A 22167-nucleotide genomic window follows, 5' to 3' on the forward strand; every position below is an offset into this window, starting at 1 on the left:
GATGGAGCTGACTGAGATACCACCTTTCTGTCTCTTTTTTTCCAATCCTGTGCGGTGGCCCCTCCATACCAGACAGTGACGCAGCCAGTCAGAATGGTACATCTGTAGAAACTTGCGAGTGTCTTTGGTGACATTCCAAGTCTCCTCAAACTCCCAAAGAAATCTTCTTCTTCTTCTTCGGCTGTCCATCGATTTCGATGTTGACTGAGGCCTGGGCAAGGTTGTATGGAAGACCGGCAGTTGCCCATGCTGCAAGTCTCCCCTCTCCACGGTACTGACATTGTCCAAGGGAAGGGCGCTAGGAACCATACAGCTTGGCACCAGAGTCGTCGCAGAGCAATGTGTGGTTTAAGTGCTTTGCTCAAGGACACAACACGCTGCCTCAGCTGAGGCTTGAATTAGCGACCTACGGATCACTAGACCAACGCCTTAGCCACTTGGCCACGCGCCAACACCCCAAAGAAATATAGCCACTGTATAATTGCATCAATATGCTGGTCTCACGATAGATCTTCAGAGACGCCGACACCCAGGAACATGAAACTGCTCACCCTCTCCACTGCTAATCCCTCAATGAGGACTGGAGTGTGTTCCCTCGACTTCTCCTTCCTTAAGTCCACAATCAAATCCTTGGTCTTACTGGCATTGAGTGTAAGGTTGTTATTTCAACACCACTCAACCAGCTTATCTATCTCACTTCTGTACACCTCCTCACAACCATCTGGAATTCTGCCAACAACAGTTGCGTTATCGGCGGATTTATAGAGGGTGTGCCTAACCACACAATCCATGAGTGGGCTTCGCATACATTCTTGAGGTGCAGCAGGGTTCATTGTCAGTGAGGAGGAGACGTTATCACTGACTGATGAGGAAGTCAAGCAAACGGTTGTAGAGGGCTAAGAGACACAGGGTCTGGAGCTTGATTAACTTGGTAAGTAAACTGAGGATTGGAATGCTTTTGAAAACCAACTGGTGGCAACTGAAAAAAAGTCATAAGGCAGGAAAAGACGGAATATTAAGGTAAGCTAGGCAATAATATCTAAGACGATACCAAAAGTTTTTTCAGATATACTAAGAGTAAAATAGAGGTAAGAGACATTGTACCACCAGAAAACAACCACAGGGAGGTAGTAAAAGGGGACAAGGAAATGGCAGGCGAACTGAATAAGCATTTTGTATCGCTGTTGAAGACTCTAGCAGTATGCCAGAAGTTCGAGAGTGTCAGGGGCCAGAAGTGAGTGCAATCGCTATTACTAGAGAGAAGAGAAGGTGCTTGGGAAGCTGAAAGGTTTGATGGTAGATAACTCACCTGGCCCACATGGACTACATCCCGGGGTTCTGAAAGGGGTGACTGAAGGGGCTGCAGAGGCATTAGTAATGATCTTTCAGGACTCACTAGACTCTGGCGTGGACTGGCAAATTGCAAATGTCGCTCCACTCTTCAAAAAGGGAGGGAGGCAGAAGACAGGATATTATAGTTAACCTGACCTCAGTGGTTGGGAAGATGTTGCAGTCAATTGTTAAGGGTGAGGTCCCAGGGTACTTGGAGGCATATGATAAAACAGGCCAGAATCCACGTGGTTTCCTTAAGGGAAGGTCCTGCCTGACAAACCTGCTAGAATTCTTTGAAGAAATAACAAGCCGGATAGACAAAAGAGAATCAGCGGCTGTCGTATACTTGGATTTTCAGAAGGCCATTGACAAGGTGATGCAGATGAGGCTGCTTAACAAGTTAAAAGCCCATGGTATTGGGAAAGCCGTGCAGAAAAGGAAGCTGGACTATGCCGGGCACTTGTTAGGAGGTGGTGGACTGCAGAAATTGTTATTGGAAGGGATGATAGAAGGAGAGAGGGAAAGAGGAAGGCAGCGAACCACTTGGTACGATAATGTGAGGCAATGGACTGGGTTGAGTTATGCTGAGGCCAGAAAAAGAGCTCAAGATCGAAGAAGTTGGAGGTGCATAGCCGCCAACCCCGGATTTCGGAACTGACTGATTGGGAAAGCTACCAGCATGGAAAGGACATAGGCTGATGGGCAGAAGACAAAGAGTGCGAACAAAGGGAGCATTTGCTGGTTGGCTGCCGGTAACTAGCAGAGTTCCATAAGGGTCAGTATTGGGACAGCTTCTTTTTACAATATATGTCAATGATTGGATGATGGAATCAATGGCTTTGTGGTCAAGTTTGCAGACAATACAACGATGTGTGGAAGGGCAGGTCGTACTGAGGAAACGGGGAACGACAGAGGGACTTACACAGATTAGAAGAGTGGGCAAAGAAGTGGCAGATGGAATACAGTGTTGGGTAGTGTATGGTCATGCACTGTGGAAGAAGGAACAAAAGCATTGACTATTTTTTAAATGCACAGAAATTTCAAAACTCTGACGTGCAAAGAGTCTTGGGAATTCTCGTGAAGGGTTCCCTAAATGCTAACTTTCAGGTTGAGTCAGTGGTGAGGAAGGCAAATGCATTAATTTCAAAAGGGCTAGAATATAAAAGCAAGGATGTAATACTGAAGCTTTATATAAGGCACTGGTGGGAGCAACGAGGAAGGGTTAGTTAGCAATCTTGTCATGCAATGGCAAGCATTTAAAGATCGCATGGATGAACTACAACAATTGTTCATCCCAGTTTGGCAAAAGAATAAACCAGGGAAGGTAGTGCACCCGTGGCTGACAAGGGAAATTAGGGATAGTATCAATTCCAAAGAAGAAGCATACAAATTAGCCAGAAAAAGTGGCTCACCTGAGGACTGGGAGAAATTCAGAGTCCAGCAGAGGAGGACAAAGGGCTTAATTAGGAAGGGGAAAAAAGACTATGAGAGAAAACTGGCAGGGAACATAAAAACTGACTGTAAAAGCTTTGATAGATATGTGAAAAGAAAAAGATTGGTTAAGACAAATGTAGGTCCCTTACAGTCAGAAACAGGTGAATTGATCATGGGGAACAAGGACATGGCAGACCAATTGAATAACTACATTGGTTCTGTCTTCACTAAGGAGGACATAAATAATCTTCCGGAAATTGTAGGGGACCGAGGGTCTAGTGAGATGGAGGAACTGAGGGAAATACATGTTAGTAGGGAAGTGGTGTTAGGTAAATTGAAGGGATTGAAGGCAGATAAATCCCCAGGGCCAGATGGTCTGCATCCCAGAGTGCTTAAGGAAGTGGCCCAAGAAATAATGGATGCATTAGTGATAATTTTTCAAAACTCTTTAGATTCTGGATTAGTTCCTGAGGATTGGGGGGTGGCAAATGTAACCCTGCTTTTTAAAAAAGGAGGGAGAGAGTAACCGGGGATTTATAGACTGGTTAGTCTAACATTGGTGGTGGGGAAAGTGCTAGAGTCAGTTATGAAAGATGTGATAACAGCACATTTGGAAAGCAGTGAAATGATCGGACAAAGTCAGCATGGATTTGTGAAAGGAAAATCATGTCTGATGAATCTCATAGAATTTTTTCGGATGTACCTAGTAGAGTGGATAGGGGAGAACCAGTGGATGTGGTATATTTGGATTTTCAAAAGGCTTTTGACGAGGTCCCACACAGGAGATTAGCGTGCAAACTTAAAGCACGCGGTATTGGGGGTATGGTATTGATGTGGATAGAGAATTGGTTGGCAGACAGGAAGCAAAGAGTGGGAATAAATGGGACCTTTTCAGAATGGCAGGCAGTGACTAGTGGGGTACCACAAGGCTCAGTGCTGGGACCCCAGATGTTTACAATATAAATGACTTAGACGAGGGAATTAAATGCAGCATCTCCAAGACTGCGGATGACACGAAGCTGGGGGGCAGTGTTAGCTGTGAGAAGGATGCTAAGAGGATGCAGGGTGACTTGGATAGGTTGGGTGAGTGGGCAAATTCATGGCAGATGCAATTTAATGTGGATAAATGTGAGGTTATCCACTCTGGTGGCAAGAACAGGAAAACAGATTATTATCTGAATGGTGGTCAATTAGGAAAAGGGGAGGTGCAACGAGACCTGGATGTCATTGTACACCAGTCATTGAAAGTGGGCATGCAGGTACAGCAGGCGGTGAAAAAGGCGAATGGTATGCTGGCATTCATAGCAAGAGGATTCGAGCACTGGAGCAGGGAGGTACTACTGCAATTGTACAAGGCCTTGGTGAGACCACAGCTGGAGTATTGTGTGCAGTTTTGGTCCCCTAATCTGACGAAAGACATCCTTGCCATAGAGGGGGTACAAAGAAGGTTCACCAGATTGATTCCTGGGATGGCAGGACTTTCATAAGATAAAAGACTGGATTGACTAGGCTTATACTCTCTGGAATTTAGAAGATTGAGGGGGGATCGTATTGAAACGTATAAAATTCTAAAGGGATTAGACAGGCTAGATGCAGGAAGATTGTTCCAGATGTTGGGGAAGTCCAGCACGAGGGGTCACAGTTTGAGGATAAAGGGGAAGCCTTTTAGGACCAAGATGAGGAAAAGTACTTCACACAGAGTGGCGAATCTGTGGAATTCTCTGCCACAGGAAACAGTTGAGGCCAGTTCATTGGCTATATTTAAGAGGGAGTTAGATATGGCCCTTGTGGCTAAAGGGATCAGGGGGTATGGAGGGAAGGCAGGTACAGGGTTCTGAGTTAGATGATCAGCCATGATCGTACTCAATGGCAGTGCAGGCTCGAAGGGCTGAATGGCCTCCTCCTGCACCTATTTTCTATGTTTCAATGTGAGGCCTCACTTGGAGTATTGTCAGGAGTTTTGGACCCCAATTCTAAGAAAGGATGTTCTGGCATTGGAGAGGGTTCAGAGAGGATTAATGAGAATGAAAAGGCTATCACATGAGGAGCATTTGATGGCGCTAGGCCTGTTCTTGCTGGAATATAGAAGAATGAGGTGGAGCGGGGGGATCTCACTGAAACCTATACAGTGTCGGGAAGGGTATGGTCATGCACTTTGGTTGACTATTTTCTAATTGGAGAGAAAATACGAAAAAACAGGTGCAAAGGGATTTGGGAGTCCTTGCGTAGGATTCCCTAAAGGATGATTTGCAGATTGAGTCTGTGATGAGGAAGGCAAATGCAATGTCAACATTCTTTGCAAGAGGACTAGAATATAAAAGCAAGGATGGAATGTTGAAAGTTTATAAGGAACTGGTGGCGCCTCACTTGGAGTGATAAGACTTGGGCCCCTTATCTTAGAAAGGATGTGCTGAAACTCGAGAGGGTTCAAAGGAGGTTCACAAAAAAGATTGCAGGATTGAATGATTTGTCATATGGAGAGTGCTTGATGGCTCTGGGCCTGTATTGACTGGAACTCAGAAGAATAAGGGGTGACCCTCATTGAAACCTATCGAATGGAGTTGAGAGTGGATGTGGAGAGGATGTTTTCTATGGTTGGAGAGACTAAAACCAAAAGACACAGCCTGAGAATGCAGGGATGTCTTTTTAGAAAGGAGATGAGCAGGAATTTCTTTAGCCAGAGAGTGGAATTCTTTTCCACAGGTAGCTGTGGACGCCAATTCTTTACGTATATGTAAGGCAGAGATTGATATTCTTGATTGGTCAGGGTACGAAAGGATATGAGGAGAAGACAGGAGATTGGGGCTGAGAGGAAAATTGGATTGCCATGATGAAATGATGGAGCAGACTCGATGGGCCAAACAGCCTAATTCTGCTCCCGTTCCTTATGGTCATGGAATGTTGAAAGGCCAAGGTAGAGAGGATGTTTCCTATAGCAGAAGAGTAAAGGACCAGAGAGTGCAGCCTTTGAATAGAGGGACATCTATAAAGAACGGAGATGAGGAGAAATTTCTTTAGTCAGAGGGTTGTGAATCTCTGGAATTCATTGCCACAGGCAGCTGTGGAGGGCAGGTCATTGGGTGTACTTGAGGTGGAGAATGATAGGTTCTTGATTAGTCAGGGCTAAGGGGAGAATGGGGTTGAAAGGGAAAATGGATCAGCCATGACAAAATGGCAGAATAGACTCAGTGAGCCAAATGGCCTAATTCTGCTCCTATTACACTCTTATGGAATGGCGAAAGTAGCTTAATTCGGATAATTTTGACAAGTTATCACTTGGGAAGACAAACGAGGATAGGATTCACACAGTGAACAGCAGGGAGTGTTGTAGAACAGAGGGACCGAGGAGTACAAGTACTGTACATGGTTCCCTGAATTGGTGTCACAGGTAAACAGGGTGGTGAGGAAAGCTTTTGGCCCATTGGCCTTCATTCATCAGGCTATTATTTACAAACCTCAGGAGGTCATAAAGTAATTGCACGAGATGTTGGCGAGGCCGCACCTGGAGTATTGTGCTCAGATTTTATTGCCCTGATATAAGTAAGATAGAAAATTGGAAAGAGTGCAGAAGAGATTGACAAGGGTGCTGTCAGTACTCGAGGGACTGAGTTATAGAGACAGGTAGGACAGACTGAGACCTGATTCCTTGGAGCGCAGGAGACTGAGAAATGACGTTATATAGACGTATAAAATCATGAGGCAGAGAAAGGATGACTGCACACAATCTTTTCCCCAGGGTAGGGGAACAGGGTCACAGTGGGATTACTGTGGGGAACGGGGTCCCGGTGGGATCAGTGTGGGGAACGTGGTCCCGGTGGGTTCAGTGTGGGGAACGAGGTCCCGGTGGGTTCAGTGTGGGGAACGTGGTCCCGGTGGGTTCAGTGTGGGGAACGAGGTCCCGGTGGTTTTAGTGTGGGGAACGGGGTCCGGGTGGGTTCAGTGTGGGGAACGGGGTCCCAGTGGGTTCAGTGTGGGGAACGAGGTCCCGGTGGGTTCAGTGTGGGGAACGAGGTCCCAGTGGGTTCAATGTGGGGAACGTGGTCCCGGTGGGTTCAGTGTGGGGAACGAGGTCCCAGTGGGTTCAGTGTGGGGAACGTGGTCCCGGTGGGTTCAGTGTGGGGAACGAGGTCCCGGTGGTTTTAGTGTGGGGAACGGGGTCCGGGTGGGTTCAATGTGGGGAATGTGGTCCCGGTGGGTTTACTGTGGGGAACGTGGTCCCGGTGGGTTTAGTGTGGGGAACGGGGTCCCGGTGGCTTTAGTGTGGGGAACGGGGTCCCGGTGGGTTTAGTCCGAATTGGTAGCAGCATCTCCAACACCACCACACCGAGCACGGGGGTCTCCAAGGCTGTGTGCTCAGTCCACTGCCGTTCACTCTGCTGACCCACGACTGTGCTGCAACGCACAGCTCGAACCACATCATCAAGTTCGCCGATGACACGACCGTGGTGGGTCTCATCGGCAAGAACGACAAGTCAGCCTACAGAGAGGAGGTGCAGCGGCTAACAGACTGGTGCAGAGCCAACAACCTGTCTCTGAATGTAAACAAAACAAAAGAGATGGTTGTTGACTTCAGAAGAGCACGGGGCGACCACTCTCCGCTGAACATCGACGACTCTTCCATAGAGATCGTTAAGAGCACCAAATTTCCTGGTGTTCACCTGGCGGAGAATCTCACCTGGTCCCTCAACACCAGCTCCATAGCCAAGAAAGCCCAGCAGCATCTCTACTTTCTGCGAAGGCTAAGAAAAGTCCATCACCCACCCGCTACCCTCACCACAGTCTACAGAGGTTGTATTGAGAGCATCCTGAGCAGTTGTATCACTGCCTGGTTCAGAAATTGTACCATCTCGGATCACAAGACCCTGCAGCGGATAGTGAGGTCAGCTGAGAAGATCATCGGGGTCTCCCTTCCCACCATAACAGACATTTACTCCACACGCTGCATCTGTAAAGCAAACACCATTATGAAGGACCACACACCCCTCATACAAACTCTTCTCCCTCCTGCCATCTGGCAAAAGGCACCGAAGCATTCGGGCTCTCACGACCAGACTATGTAACAGTTTCTTCCCCCAAGCCATCAGACTCCTCAATGCCCAGAGCCTGGCTTGACACCAACCTACTGCCCTCTACTGTGCCTATTGTCTTGTTTATTATTTATTGTACTGCCTGCACTGGTTTGTGCACTTTATGCAGTCCTGGGTAGGTCTGTAGTCTAGTGTAGTTTTTGTGTATTTTTCTTACATAGTTCAGTGCAGGTTTTGTATTGTTTTATGTAGCACCATGGTCCTGGAAAACATTGTCTCATTTTTACTATGTTCTGTACCAGCAGTTATGGTTGACATGACAATAAATGTGACTTGACTTGAAACAGGGTCCCGGTGGGATCAATGTGGGGAACGGGGTCCCGGTGGGTTCAGTGTGGAGAACGGGATCCCAGTGGGTTCAGTGTGGGGAACGGGGTCCGGGTGGGTTCAGTGTGGGGAACGGGGTCCCGGTGGGATCAGTGTGGGGAATGAGGTCCCGGTGGGTTTAGTGTGGGGAACGGGGTCCCGGTGGGATTGGTGTGGAGAACGGGGTCCCAGTGGGTTCAGTGTGGGGAACGGGGTCCCAGTGGGTTCAGTGTGGGGAACGGGGTCCCAGTGAGTTTAGTGTGGGGAACGGGGTCCTGGTGGGTTCAGTGTGGGAGACGGGGTCCTGGTGGGTTCATTGTGGGGAACGAGGTCCCTGTGGGTTCAGTGTGGGGAACGGGGTCCCGGTGGGTTCAATGTGGGTGACGGGGTCCCGGTGGGTTTACTGTGGGTGACGGGGTCCCGGTGGGTTCAGTGTGGGGAACGGTGTCCCAGTGGGTTCAGCGTGGGGAACAAGGTCTCGGTGGGTTCAGTGTGGGGAACGGGGTCCCAGTTGGTTTACTGTGGGGAACGGGGTCCTGGTGTGTTTAGTGTAGGGAACGGGGTCCTGGTGGGTTTAGTGTAGGGAACGGGGTCCCGGTGGGTTCAGTGTGGGGAACGGGGTCCCGGTGGGTTCAGTGTGGGGAACGAGGTCTCAGTGGGTTCAGTGTGGGGAACAGGGTCCCAGTTGGTTTACTGTGGGGAACGGGGTCCCGGTGTGTTTAGTGTAGGGAACAGGGTCCCGTGGGTTTAGTGTAGGGAACAGGGTCCCATGGGTTTAGTGTAGGGAACGGGGTCCGGGTGGGTTCAGTGTGGAGAACGGGGTCCCAGTGGGTTTAGTGTGGGGAACGGGGTCCCGGTGGGTTCAGTGTGGGGAACGGGGTCCCGGTGGGTTTAGTGTGGGGAACGGGGTCCCAGTGGGTTTAGTGTGGGGAACGGGGTCCCGGTGGGTTCAGTGTGGAGAACGGGGTCCCAGTGGGTTTAGTGTGGGGAACGAGGTCTCAGTGGGTTCAGTGTGGGGAACAGGGTCCCGGTGGGTTCAGTGTGGAGAACGGGGTCCCAGTGGGTTTAGTGTGGGGAACGAGGTCTCAGTGGGTTCAGTGTGGGGAACAGGGTCCCGGTTGGTTTACTGTGGGGAACGGGCTCCCGGTGTGTTTAGTGTAGGGAACTGGGTCTTGGTGGGTTTAGTGTAGGGAATGGGGTCCCAGTGGGTTCAGTGTGGGGAACGAGGTCTCGGTGGGTTCAGTGTAGGGAACGGGGTCCCGGTGGTTTTAGTGTGGGGAACAGGGTCCCGGTTGGTTTACTGTGGGGAACGGGGTCCCGGTGTGTTTAGTGTAGGGAACGGGGTCCCGTGGGTTTACTGTGGGGAACGGGGTCCCGGTGGGTTCAGTGTGGGGAACGAGGTCTCGGTGGGTTCAGTGTAGGGAACGTGGTCCCAGTTGGTTTACTGTGGGGAACGGGGTCCCGGTGTGTTTAGTGTAGGGAACGGGGTCCCGGTGGGTTCAGTGTGGGGAACGAGGTCTCGGTGGGTTCAGTGTGGGGAACGAGGTCCCAGTGGGTTTAGTGTGGGGAACGGGGTCCCGGTGGGTTCACTGTAGGGAACGGGGTCCCGGTGGTTTTAGTGTGGGGAACGGGGTCCGGGTGGGTTCAGTGTGGGGAACGAGGTCTCAGTGGGTTCAGTGTGGGGAACGAGGTCTCAGTGGGTTTAGTGTGGGGAACGAGGTCTCAGTGGGTTGAGTGTGGGGAACGGGGTCCTGGTGGGTTCAGTGTGGGGAACGGGGTCCTGGTGGGTTCAGTGTGGGGAGTGAGGTCTCGGTGGGTTCAGTGTGGGGAACGGGGTCCCGGTGGGTTTAGTGTAGGGAACGGGGTCCCGTGGGTTTAGTGTGGGGAACGGGGTCCCGGTGGGTTCAGTGTGGGGAACGGGGTCCCGGTGGGTTCAGTGTGGGGAACGAGGTCTCGGTGGGTTCAGTGTGGGGAACGTGGTCCCAGTTGGTTTACTGTGGGGAACGGCGTCCCGGTGTGTTTAGTGTAGGGAACAGGGTCCCGTGGGTTCAGTGTGGGGAACGGGGTCCCGGTGGGTTTAAAGAAGGCTTGCAGTGTGAGATGCCTTCCCAATTGAGCCTTACTCTACAGACAACACATCTCCCACTCCCTATGTTGGCTGTCTTCAGAAAAGGTCACCTCCCTCCTTACAGACCGTGGATTTGCTAAGGGAGTATGAAGATGGATACAGGTGTCCGTGTCCCAGTCCATCCCCAGTCGCTGTCTTACAGAGTACTCTCTGATCAACAGGCACACACTAAGACAGACATCAAGCTGCCAGAAGGAGATTGACTGGGAGACAGACGCTCTTTGGTCTGCTCAAAGCTTGTTGGTCTTCCAGCAGAGTGAGAAGACGGTAGAGGTATGCTGCCGACTGGCACAGTCCAGGCTGAGGGAGGTACTGGAGCTCGGTACAGTCAATGCGAAGGTTTGGTGGGGAGGGGCCACAGTTCAGGCTCCTTCCACTGCCGCACACAGAGACGCTGGGTTGGGTGGAGTTGCTGCTCAAACAATGAGAGGGTTATCACCTCAGAGACATTTCTTCAGGAGTTTGAGGAGATTGGGTGTGTCACCACATTCTGACGGGCTGCACCACTGCCCGGTACACAAGCTCTCATTCACAGGATCGGGAAAAGCTACGAAGGGACGCGGACTCAGCCGGCTCCCTCACGAGCCCAAGTCCTCCCACCTCTGAGGACATCCTCAAAAGGAGGTGTCTCAAGAACGGGGCATCCATTGTTTGAATGTCACCGCCTGGTGCATTGCTGCCATCGAGGAGGAGGTACAGGAGCCGAAAGATCCACACTCCACATTTTAGGAACAGCTTCCTGTCCTCCGCCATCATATATATGAATGGTTCATAAACCCCATGAACACTACCGCTCTATTCCTCTATTATTACTTTGTGTATGCATTTATTTACTTATTAATTATGGTAATTTTCAAAGACTGCTGCAAATTTCACATTTCAGGACATTTCTCAGTGAAAATAGATCTGAATCACATTGTGTTATTGAGCCAAGGTGGGGTGAGGTGGGGTGGGGTGAGGTCGGGTGGGGAGTAGTGAGGTGAGGTAGGGTGGGGAGAGGTGGGGTGAGGTGGGGTGGGGAGTAGTGGGTGAGGTGGGGTGGGGTGAGGTCGGGTGGGGAGTAGTGAGGAGAGGTAGGGTGGGGAGTAGTGGGATGGGGTGAGGTCAGCTGGGGAGTAGTGGGTGAGGTGGAGTGAGGTGGTGTGGGGTGAGGTGGGGTGGGAGTAGTAGGGTGGGGAGGGTGGGGAGTAGTGAGGTGGGGTGGGGTGAGGTGGGGTGGGGAGTAGTGGGTGAGGTGGAGTGAGGTGGTGTGGGGTGAGGAGTAGTGGGGTGGGTGGGGAGTAGTGAGGTGAGGTAGGGTGAGGTGCGGTGGGGTGAGGTGGGGTGGGGAGTAGTGGGGTGTGGTGGGGTGGGTGGGGAGTAGTGAGGTGAGGTGGGTTGGGGAGTAGGTTGAGGTGGAGTGAGGTGGTGTGGGGTGAGGTGGGGTGGGGAGTAGTGAGGTGGGGTGGGGAGGGTGGGGAGTAGTGAGGTGAGGTAGGGTGGGGAGAGGTGGGGTAGTAGTGGATGAGATGGGGTGAGGTGGGCTGGGGTGAGGTTGGGTGGGGAGTAGTGAGGTGAGGTAGGGTGGGGAGTAGTGGGGTGGGGTGAGGTGGGGTGAGGAGTAGTGGGTGACGTGGAGTGAGGTGGTGTGGGGTGAGTTGGGGTGGGGAGTAGTGGGGTGGGGTGGGGTGGGTGGGGAGTAGTGAGGTGAGGTGGGGTGGGGAGGGTGGGGAGAGGTGGGATGAGGTGGGGTGGGGAGTAGTGGGTGAGGTGGGGTGGGGTGAGGTGGGGTGGGGAGTAGTGGGTGAGGTGGAGTGAGGTGGTGTGGGGTGAGGTGGGGTGAGGAGTAGTGGGGTGGGTGGGGAGTAGTGAGGTGAGGTAGAGTGAGGTGGGGTGGGGAGTAGTGGGTGAGGTGGGGTGGGGAGTAGTGGGGTGGGGTGAGGTCAGCTGGGGAGTAGTGGGTGAGGTGGAGTGAGGTGGTGTGGGGTGAGGTGGGGTGGGGAGGGTGGGGAGTAGTGAGGTGAGGTAGGGTGGGGAGTAGTGGGGTGGGGTGAGGTCAGCTGGGGAGTAGTGGGTGAGGTGGAGTGAGGTGGTGTGGGGTGAGGTGGGGTGGGGAGTAGTAGGGTGGGGAGGGTGGGGAGTAGTGAGGTGAGGTGGAGTGAGGTGGGGTGGGGTGAGGTGGGGTGGGGAGTAGTAGGGTGGGGAGGGTGGGGAGTAGTGAGGTGAGGTGGGGTGGGGAGTAGTGGGGTGGGTGGGGAGTAGTGAGGTGAGGTGGAGTGAGGTGGGGTGGGGAGTAGTGGGTGAGGTGGAGTGAGGTGGTGTGGGGTGAGGTGGGGTGAGGAGTAGTGGGGTGGGTGGGGAGTAGTGAGGTGAGGTGGAGTGAGGTGGGGTGGGGAGTAGTGGGGTGGGGAGTAGTGAGGTGAGGTAGGGTGGGGAGTAGTGGGGTGTGGTGGGGTGGGTGGGGAGTAGTGAGGTGAGGTGGGTTGGGGAGTAGGTTGAGGTGGAGTGAGGTGGTGTGGGGAGAGGTGGGGTGGGGAGGGTGGGGAGTAGTGAGGTGAGGTAGGGTGGGGAGAGGTGGGGTAGTAGTGGGTGAGGTGGGGTGAGGTGGGGTGGGGTGAGGTCGGGTGGGGAGTAGTGAGGTGAGGTAGGGTGGGGAGTAGTGGGGTGGGGTGAGGTGGGGTGAGGAGTAGTGGGTGACGTGGAGTGAGGTGGTGTGGGGTGAGTTGGGGTGAGGAGTAGTGGTGTGGGGTGGGGTGGGGAGTAGCGGGGTGGGGTGTGGTGGGTGGGGACTAGTGGGGTGGGGAGGGTGGGGAGTAGTGAGGTGAGGTGGGGTGTTGTGGGGTGGGGAGGGCGGGGAGTAGTGAGGTGAGGTGGGGTGTGGGGTGGGTGGGGAGGGGAGGTTGGGGTTGGTTGTGAGGTGGGGTGGGGAGTAGTGGGGTGAGGAGGGTGTGGTGGGGTGTGGGGTGGGGTGGAGTGAGGTGAGGTAGGGTGGGGTGAGGTGGGATGAGGTGGGGTGGGGAGTAGTGAGGTGAGGTAGGGTGGGGTGAGGTGGGGTGGGGAGTAGTGGGGTGGGGTGGGATGGGTGGGGAGTAGTGAGGTGAGGTGGGGTGTTGTGGGGTGGGGAGTAGTGGGGTGGGGAGGGCGGGGAGTAGTGAGGTGAGGTGGGGTGAGGTGGGGTGTGGAGTGGTTGGGGAGGGGAGGTTGGGGTTGGTTGTGAGGTGGGGTGGGGAGTAGTGGGGTGGGGTGGGTGGGGAGTAGTGGGGTGAGGAGGGTGTGGTGGGGTGTGGGGTGGGGTGGAGTGAGGTGAGGTGGGGTGGGGAGTGGTGAGGTGTGGTAGGGTGGTCCTTTGCGTATTTGTGAGTTTTTTTCATGTTTACATCACATGGATGTACAGGATGGGTTTAACCTGGTTTTTTCTCCATGTGTACACAGTCTCACCATGAATAAACTCTATTTCTGAAATTTAAAAAAAATTCCTTCGACACCCATTCTACCCCAACACTCCCAGCATCTCCTCCCACCCCAAATTGCACTTGTCACTCACACACCGAGTGGAGGTGTGGGCATTTCCCAGTGACCAATTAATCCAACCACATGAGGTGGGGAGGGAGCGGAGCAGAGCCCCCGAAGATCATGGAGACCCTTCTCCTGCTGAGTTCCCTGTTCCCCAACCCCGTGCTTGCCTCTTCCCCCACACCCTGGCTCCACAATCCCGGAGTCCCGCGCTCCTGCTCACCTGTTGTAGGCATTCCAGAAGTGTTCAGCGTTGCCAAGGAAACGGTTGTCGGTGAGGAGGGCCCTGTAGGTGGTCACCAGCTCGCAGTTGTTGGACATTTCCTCCTGAAGTGGGGGCGAGGGGTGGGGGGAGTGAGGGAAGAACAAAATGGTCAGGGAATTAATGTCCGCATGTGGGCTTGCAGGAGTGACGGGCTGATTGGCCTCCTCCTTCTATGAGAGGTGATGGAGGGTGTACCAGATGGGAGGGACCCCACTCCATTGAGTGAGGGCCCCAGGGAGACAGTCACAGGAATATTTTGTACTGGTCTGATCTGGCCTCCCTACCAAAGGAATGCAAGATGTATGACACAGAGAGTGCAGTGATCAGTTGCTGGGACAGGGACAGGGGTAGGGCCTTGTCCCATGAGGGGAGGTTATGCAGACCAGACTTGTACTCTCTGAGGTTCAGGAGAACAAGAGGTGATCCAATTGAAAATGCTCCTCAGGTGCGGCAAGTTGGACTACGTACGCGGATTCTCCCGGACTGGGATGTCCCAGAACTGTGTGAGAGGTTCTGCATCTCAGAATAAGTGGTCATCCATTCAGAATGGGGATGGGGAGAAATTATTCCTTCCACCCCCATCGAAGGGAGCCGAATCTCTGGAATTCTCTCCTCCCGCAACCCTCCCCCCAGCCCCAGAGGGAGATGTGTCGGTGAGTTTTAGATGTGAAGGGGGAGACAGAGTTGATGCAGGGGGCTGAGGGTCCCGCCTGGACTGACAGAATGGGATTGGGGGAGGTGTGCGGGGGGGGGATGCAGATTGGAGAGCAAGAAAGAGCAGAGGTCAAATTCTCTCCCTTTTCTGGAGCGGTACAGTGGCCCGGCATTGAGGGCTACTGCCTCATGCCTCTTTAGACACTGCTTTCGATCCTGACCTCTGCCACTGGATGCATGTGCATGGTGGGAAGATTGGGATGCCAGTCAGAGGGCAATGAATTCCAGGCAGTCACAAAGAAAGAGAGCAAACTTCAGGCACCAGAGCAGAAAACATTTGAGAAGTTACTTCGGGTCCTTGTGAAGGAAAGCTCATGAGGTAGTTGAAGAGCAGACGGGGGGCGGAAAGAGGCTGCGGGTGAAGTTGAAGCGAGCAGTGAGCCTTGGGGACAAACTACACACAAACACACAATCAACTGGGGGGTTGGGGGGAAGAGAATGAAAACCATCAGCAAGAAACACTTACCTGACTGAAGAGGTGGGCGAGGATCATGTCACTCAGGGAGCTGGTCAGACCCGTGATCTAAAATTAGTGTCACAGCAGATTAAAACCCAGTTAGATCCCAGCATGTAATCCACTCCTGGGTGTCTGTTATTATATATATAAACCCTTCCCCACCTCCAGCACCCCTGGCCTGAATGCAGTCAGTGGCCACTATGTTCTGTACATCTGCTCACTAATGCTAATCAAATCAGCCAATCATGTGGCAGCAACTCAATGCATAAAAGCATGCAGACATGGTCAAGAGGTTCAGATGTTGTCCAGAGCAAACATCAGATAGAACATAGAAACATAGAAACATAGAAACATAGAAAATAGGTGCAGGAGTAGGCCATTCGGCCCTTCGAGCCTGCACCGCCATTTATTATGATCATGGCTGATCATCCAACTCAGAACCCCGCCCCAGCCTTCCCTCCATACCCCCTGACCCCTGTAGCCACAAGGGCCATATCTAACTCCCTCTTAAACATAGCCAATGAACTGAACAGTTTGCTGTGGCAGAGAATTCCACAGATTCACCACTCTCTGTGTGAAGAAGTTTTTCCTAATCTCGGTCCTAAAAGGCTTCCCCTCTATCCTCAAACTGTGACCCCTCGTTCTGGACTTCCCCAACATCGGGAACAATCTTCCTGCATCTAGCCTGTCCAATCCCTTTAGGATCTTATACGTTTCAATCAGATCCCCCCTCAATCTTCTAAATTCCAACGAGTACAAGCCCAGTTCATCCAGTCTTTCTTCATATGAAAGTCCTGCCATCCCGGGAATCAATCTGGTGAACCTTCTTTGTACTCCCTCAATGGCAAAGATGTCTTTCCTCAGATTAGGGGACCAAAACTGCACACAATACTCCAGGTGTGGTCTCACCAAGGCCTTGTACAACTGCAGTAGTACCTCCCTGCTCCTGTACTCGAATCCTCTCACTATAAATGCCAGCATACCATTCGCCTTCCTTGGTTTATTCTTTTGCCAAACTGGGATGAACAATTGTTGTAGTTCATCCATGCAACCTTTAAATGCTTGCCATTGCATATCCACCGTCAATCCTTTAAGTGTCATTTGCCAGTCTATCTTAGCTAATTCACGTCTCATACCTTCAAAGTTACCCCTCTTTAAATTCAGAACCTTTGTTTCTGAATTAACTATGTCACTCTCCATATTAATGAAGAATTCCACCATATTATGGTCACTCTTACCCAAGGGGCCTCTCACGACAAGATTGCTAATTAACCCTTCCTCATTGCTCAAAACCCAGTCCAGAATAGCCTGCTCTCTAGTTGGTTCCTCGACATGTTGGTTCAGAAAACCATCCCGCATACATTCCAAGAAATCCTCTTCCTCAGCACCTTTACCAATTTGGTTCACCCAATCTATATGTAGATTGAAGTCACCCATTATAACTGCTGTTCCTTTATTGCACACATTTCTAATTTCCTGTTTAATACCATCTCCGACCTCACTACTACTGTTAGGTGGCCTGTACACAACTCCCACCAGCGTCTTCTGCCCCTTAGTGTTATGCAGCTCTACCCATATCGATTCCACATTTTCCCGGCTTATGTCCTTCCTTTCTATTGCGTTAATCTCTTCTTTAACCAGCAACGCCACCCCACCTCCCCTTCCTTCATGTCTATCCCTCCTGAATATTGAATATCCCTGAACGTTGAGCTCCCATCCCTGGTCACCCTGGAGCCATGTCTCTGTGATCCCAAAATGATCTAAGTGACTTTGACCATGGATTGCTGGTGCCAGACAGGGTGGTTGGAGTATCTCAGAAACTGCAGAACTCCTGGGATTTTCATGCACAATAGACTCCAGAGTTTACTGAGAATGGTGTGAAAAAACAAAAACAAATCCAGTGAGTGCAGGTTCTGTTTGGAAAAATGCCTTGTTAATGAGAGAGAGGTCAGGAGAATAACTAGACTGGTTCAAGCTGACAGGAAAGCGACACTAACTTCAATAACTACATGTTACAACAGTGGTATGCAAAAGGCCATCTCTGAATGCACGACACGTTGAACCTTGACGCAGATAGACGACAGAAGCAGAAGACCACAGCGGGTTCCACTCCCGTACCCAATAATGTGAACCCCAAACCCTGGATTAGATTCCAGCCCATGCACAATCTTTTGTTCTGTATATAAACCTCCTCCCCACCCCGTTCACCCAGTTTAGATCCCAGCATGTGACTCAGTCCAGGTCTCCTGTTATTCTACACATAAATCCCTGATCCCCTCGGTTAGATTCTAGCTTGCAAGTCCTATTATTTTTTGGGAGCTATTATTTTTATAACTCCCAATCCCATGGATTAACTCCTAGCCTGTATCTCCCTCCCGGATGCCTGTCGATGCCCTGCAGTGGTCCCTACACACAGCTGACCCTACCCCTGGATTAGACCTCAGTCTGCTCCTGGCTCTGGGATACCTGTCGATGCCCTGCAGTGATCCCCACCCACACCCTGACCTTACCCCTGGATTAGACCCTAACCGGCTCCCAGCTCTCGGATACCTGTCGATGCCCTGCAGTGATCCCCACCCACACCCTGACCTTACCCCTGGATTAGACCTCAGTCTGCTCCCTACTCTCGGATATCTGTCGATGCCCTGCAGTGATCCCCACCCACACCCTGACCTTATCCCTGGATTAGACCTCAGTCTGCTCCCTACTCTCGGATATCTGTCGATGCCCTGCAGTGATCCCCACCCACACCCTGACCTTACCCCTGGATTAGACCCCAGTCTGCTCCGCCTCTGGGATACCTGTCGATGCCCTGCAGTGATCCCCACCCACACCCTGACCTTATCCCTGGATTAGACCTCAGTCTGCTCCCTACTCTCGGATATCTGTCGATGCCCTGCAGTGATCCCCACCTACACCCTGTCCTTACCCCTGAATTAGACCCCAGTCTGCTCCGCCTCTGGGATACCTGTCGATGCCCTGCAGTGATCCCCACCCACATCCTGACCTTACCCCTGGATTAGACCTCAGTCTGCTCCCGGCTCTCGGATATCTGTCGATGCCCTGCAGTGATCCCCACCCACACCCTGACCTTATCCCTGGATTAGACCCCAGTCTGCTCCCGGCTCTCGGATATCTGTCGATGCCCTGCAGTGATCCCCACCCACGTCCTGACCTTACCCCTGAATTAGACCCCAGTCTGCTCCGCCTCTGGGATACCTGTCGATGCCCTGCAGTGATCCCCACCCACATCCTGACCTTACCCCTGGATTAGACCTCAGTCTGCTCCCGGCTCTCGGATATCTGTCGATGCCCTGCAGTGATCCCCACCCACACCCTGACCTTACCCCTGGATTAGACCTCAGTCTGCTCCCGGCTCTCGGATATCTGTCGATGCCCTGCAGTGATCCCCACCCACACCCTGACCTTATCCCTGGATTAGACCCCAGTCTGCTCCCGGCTCTCGGATATCTGTCGATGCCCTGCAGTGATCCCCACCCACGTCCTGACCTTACCCCTGGATTAGACCTCAGTCTGCTCCGCCTCTGGGATACCTGTCGATGCCCTGCAGTGATCCCCACCCACACCCTGACCTTACCCCTGGATTAGACCCTAACCGGCTCCCAGCTCTCGGATACCTGTCGATGCCCTGCAGTGATCCCCACCCACACCCTGACCTTACCCCTGGATTAGACCTCAGTCTGCTCCCTACTCTCGGATATCTGTCGATGCCCTGCAGTGATCCCCACCCACACCCTGACCTTATCCCTGGATTAGACCTCAGTCTGCTCCCTACTCTCGGATATCTGTCGATGCCCTGCAGTGATCCCCACCTACACCCTGTCCTTACCCCTGAATTAGACCCCAGTCTGCTCCGCCTCTGGGATACCTGTCGATGCCCTGCAGTGATCCCCACCCACATCCTGACCTTACCCCTGGATTAGACCTCAGTCTGCTCCCGGCTCTCGGATATCTGTCGATGCCCTGCAGTGATCCCCACCCACACCCTGACCTTATCCCTGGATTAGACCCCAGTCTGCTCCCGGCTCTCGGATATCTGTCGATGCCCTGCAGTGATCCCCACCCACGTCCTGACCTTACCCCTGGATTAGACCTCAGTCTGCTCCGCCTCTGGGATACCTGTCGATGCCCTGCAGTGATCCCCACCCACACCCTGACCTTACCCCTGGATTAGACCCTAACCGGCTCCCAGCTCTCGGATACCTGTCGATGCCCTGCAGTGATCCCCACCCACACCCTGACCTTACCCCTGGATTAGACCTCAGTCTGCTCCCTACTCTCGGATATCTGTCGATGCCCTGCAGTGATCCCCACCCACACCCTGACCTTATCCCTGGATTAGACCTCAGTCTGCTCCCTACTCTCGGATATCTGTCGATGCCCTGCAGTGATCCCCACCTACACCCTGTCCTTACCCCTGAATTAGACCCCAGTCTGCTCCGCCTCTGGGATACCTGTCGATGCCCTGCAGTGATCCCCACCCACATCCTGACCTTACCCCTGGATTAGACCTCAGTCTGCTCCCGGCTCTCGGATATCTGTCGATGCCCTGCAGTGATCCCCACCCACACCCTGACCTTATCCCTGGATTAGACCCCAGTCTGCTCCCGGCTCTCGGATATCTGTCGATGCCCTGCAGTGATCCCCACCCACGTCCTGACCTTACCCCTGGATTAGACCTCAGTCTGCTCCGCCTCTGGGATACCTGTCGATGCCCTGCAGTGATCCCCACCCACACCCTGACCTTACCCCTGGATTAGACCCTAACCGGCTCCCGGCTCTCGGATACCTGTCGATGCCCTGCAGTGATCCCCACCCACACCCTGACCTTACCCCTGGATTAGACCCTAACCGGCTCCCGGCTCTCGGATACCTGTCGATGCCCTGCAGTGATCCCCACCCACACCCTGACCTTACCCCTGGATTAGACCCTAACCGGCTCCCGGCTCTCGGATATCTGTCGATGCCCTGCAGTGGTCCCCACTCACCTTCGATGCTGCCCAGTCTATCCATCCCTTGGCGTTGTGGTCGATGTTCAGCAGGACCAGCCCCTCCACGAGATCGGGGTTGAACTTCTGTGTGAAGGACAGGGTGGGGCTTCAGCCGCATGGCCCAGTGCAGATGCTCCCCACACCCCTCCCATCACACCAGGCAGAGTGGGCAGAGGGTGGGAGCGCACGCGTGGATGAGCAAGGGCCACAATCGAGGGATTAAAGGGGCAGACGGTGAGCTTCAGAGGTGCATAGTTGGGAGTGGGGGGAGGGGAAGGGTGGGGTTAGGGACTGGAATGGGCAGGGAGGAAGGCAGTGAGTGGAGGGGAGAGTGAGAGGGTAAAGGGGGAGAGAGGAAGAGGAGTGGAGGATCAGGGAGGAAGGCAGAGAGTTGAGGTGTGAGGGTAAGGGGGATAGAGAGAGGGGAGAGGGGTACGGAAATGGGAGAAAGAGGTGTCATAGTGTCATCGAGCACCTACAGGCCCTACCCATCCAGTCCATGCCAATCTATTAATCTGCACAGTACCATCAACCTGCACCCAGACCTTACCCCTACATACCCCTCCCATCCATGTACCGTTCCAAAGTGTTGAGATTGAACCAGCATCCACCATTTCTGCTTGCAATTCGTTACACACTCTCACCACCTTCTGAGTGAAGATTCCCCTCATGTTGCCCTTTAAACATTTCACCCTTCACCCTTAACCCATGACCTTCAGCTCCAGTCTCACCCAAGTTCAGTGGGAAAAACCTGTTTACATTTACCCTTTCTATACCCATCACAATCTCGTATACTTTTATCAAATCTTCTTATATTCTTCAATAAACTCCTAACCTATTCAAACTTTGCAGATAACTCAGGTCCTCAAGTCAAGGCAATATGCTTGTCAATTTTCTCTGTACTTTTTCAACCTCATATATATCCCAATACGGAGGGAGGGAGAAGATGGCGACGCGACACAGCGCGCGTAGCCTCTCCGGTGAAATTATATCGTATTTGTAAGTAAGGTGCCGTGTACAATTCTGATTTGATGGAGGCAGTCGTGAGAGCACGGAGGAACATCTGCAGTAACTTCTGAAATGCCCGGTTCGCTGCCGCTGCTACTGGGCGATCGAGAATCTCTGGAGAGAAGGCCCCAAAATCCCCGGCTTTGCCTGCTGCTAGCGACCGGGTTTGGGGTCGAGGCGTTCGGCAGAGATGGTGCTCGGGGCTCAATGTCGGAGGGCTGGTTGGAGCTCGAAGTTTTCGGACGACTCAGAGTCGGACTGTGGTCGGGCATGGCAGGGAGAGTTTTCTTCCTTCTCCCGTCTGCGTGAGATGTGGGACTTTCGAGAGACTTTGAACTTTTTTACCGTGCTCACGGCCTGTTCTTCAAGTTACGGTATTGCTTGCACTGTTGTAACTATATGTTATAATTATGTGATTTTTGTCCGTTTTTCAGTCTTGGTCTGTCCTGTGTTTCTGTGATATCACACCAGAGGAGTATTGTATCATTTCTTAATGCATGCATTACTAAATGACAATAAAAGAGGACTGCGTGTCCTCATAATCTAATATCTTTCCTGTAGGTATAAATTAGGTTATTTATTTGTAGGTAGCTGACCAAAAATGTACACAATACTTCAAATTAAGCCTCACCAACATCTTAAATGACTCCAACATAACATCCCAATCCCTGTACTCAATACATACATTTATGAAGGCCAATATGTCAAAAGCTTTCTTTACGACCCTATCTAACTGTGATCCCACTCGCAAGGAATTATGGATCAGTATTCCCAGATCTCTCTTCTACCACACTCCTCAGTGCCCTAGCGCTCACCACGTAAGTCCTACCCTAGTTTGTCTTCTCAAAGTTTATCACCTTGCACTTGTCTGCATTAAATTCCATCTGTCATTTTTCGGCCTATTTTTCCAACTAGTTCAGATCCCACTGCAA

General features: G+C 52.4%; 1 protein-coding gene across 4 annotated transcripts in view; it reads right to left on the reverse strand.

Annotated features, from left to right (window-relative positions):
• The window catches only part of ndrg2 (NDRG family member 2), a 174014-nt gene that overhangs the window by 10888 nt on the left and 140959 nt on the right, over positions 1–22167 (reverse strand). For all 4 annotated transcript variants that reach the window (XM_063060180.1, XM_063060178.1, XM_063060182.1 and 1 more), the window contains 3 exons: positions 20225–20311; positions 15225–15281; positions 14003–14106 (listed from right to left, as the gene is read on the reverse strand). In XM_063060180.1, coding sequence (XP_062916250.1) covers positions 14003–14106; positions 15225–15281; positions 20225–20311 — 248 coding nt within the window. The remainder of the gene's footprint in view (positions 1–14002; positions 14107–15224; positions 15282–20224; positions 20312–22167) is intronic.

Source organism: Mobula hypostoma, chromosome 10, assembly GCF_963921235.1.
Source record: "Mobula hypostoma chromosome 10, sMobHyp1.1, whole genome shotgun sequence".
Taxonomy (NCBI): domain Eukaryota; kingdom Metazoa; phylum Chordata; class Chondrichthyes; order Myliobatiformes; family Myliobatidae; genus Mobula; species Mobula hypostoma.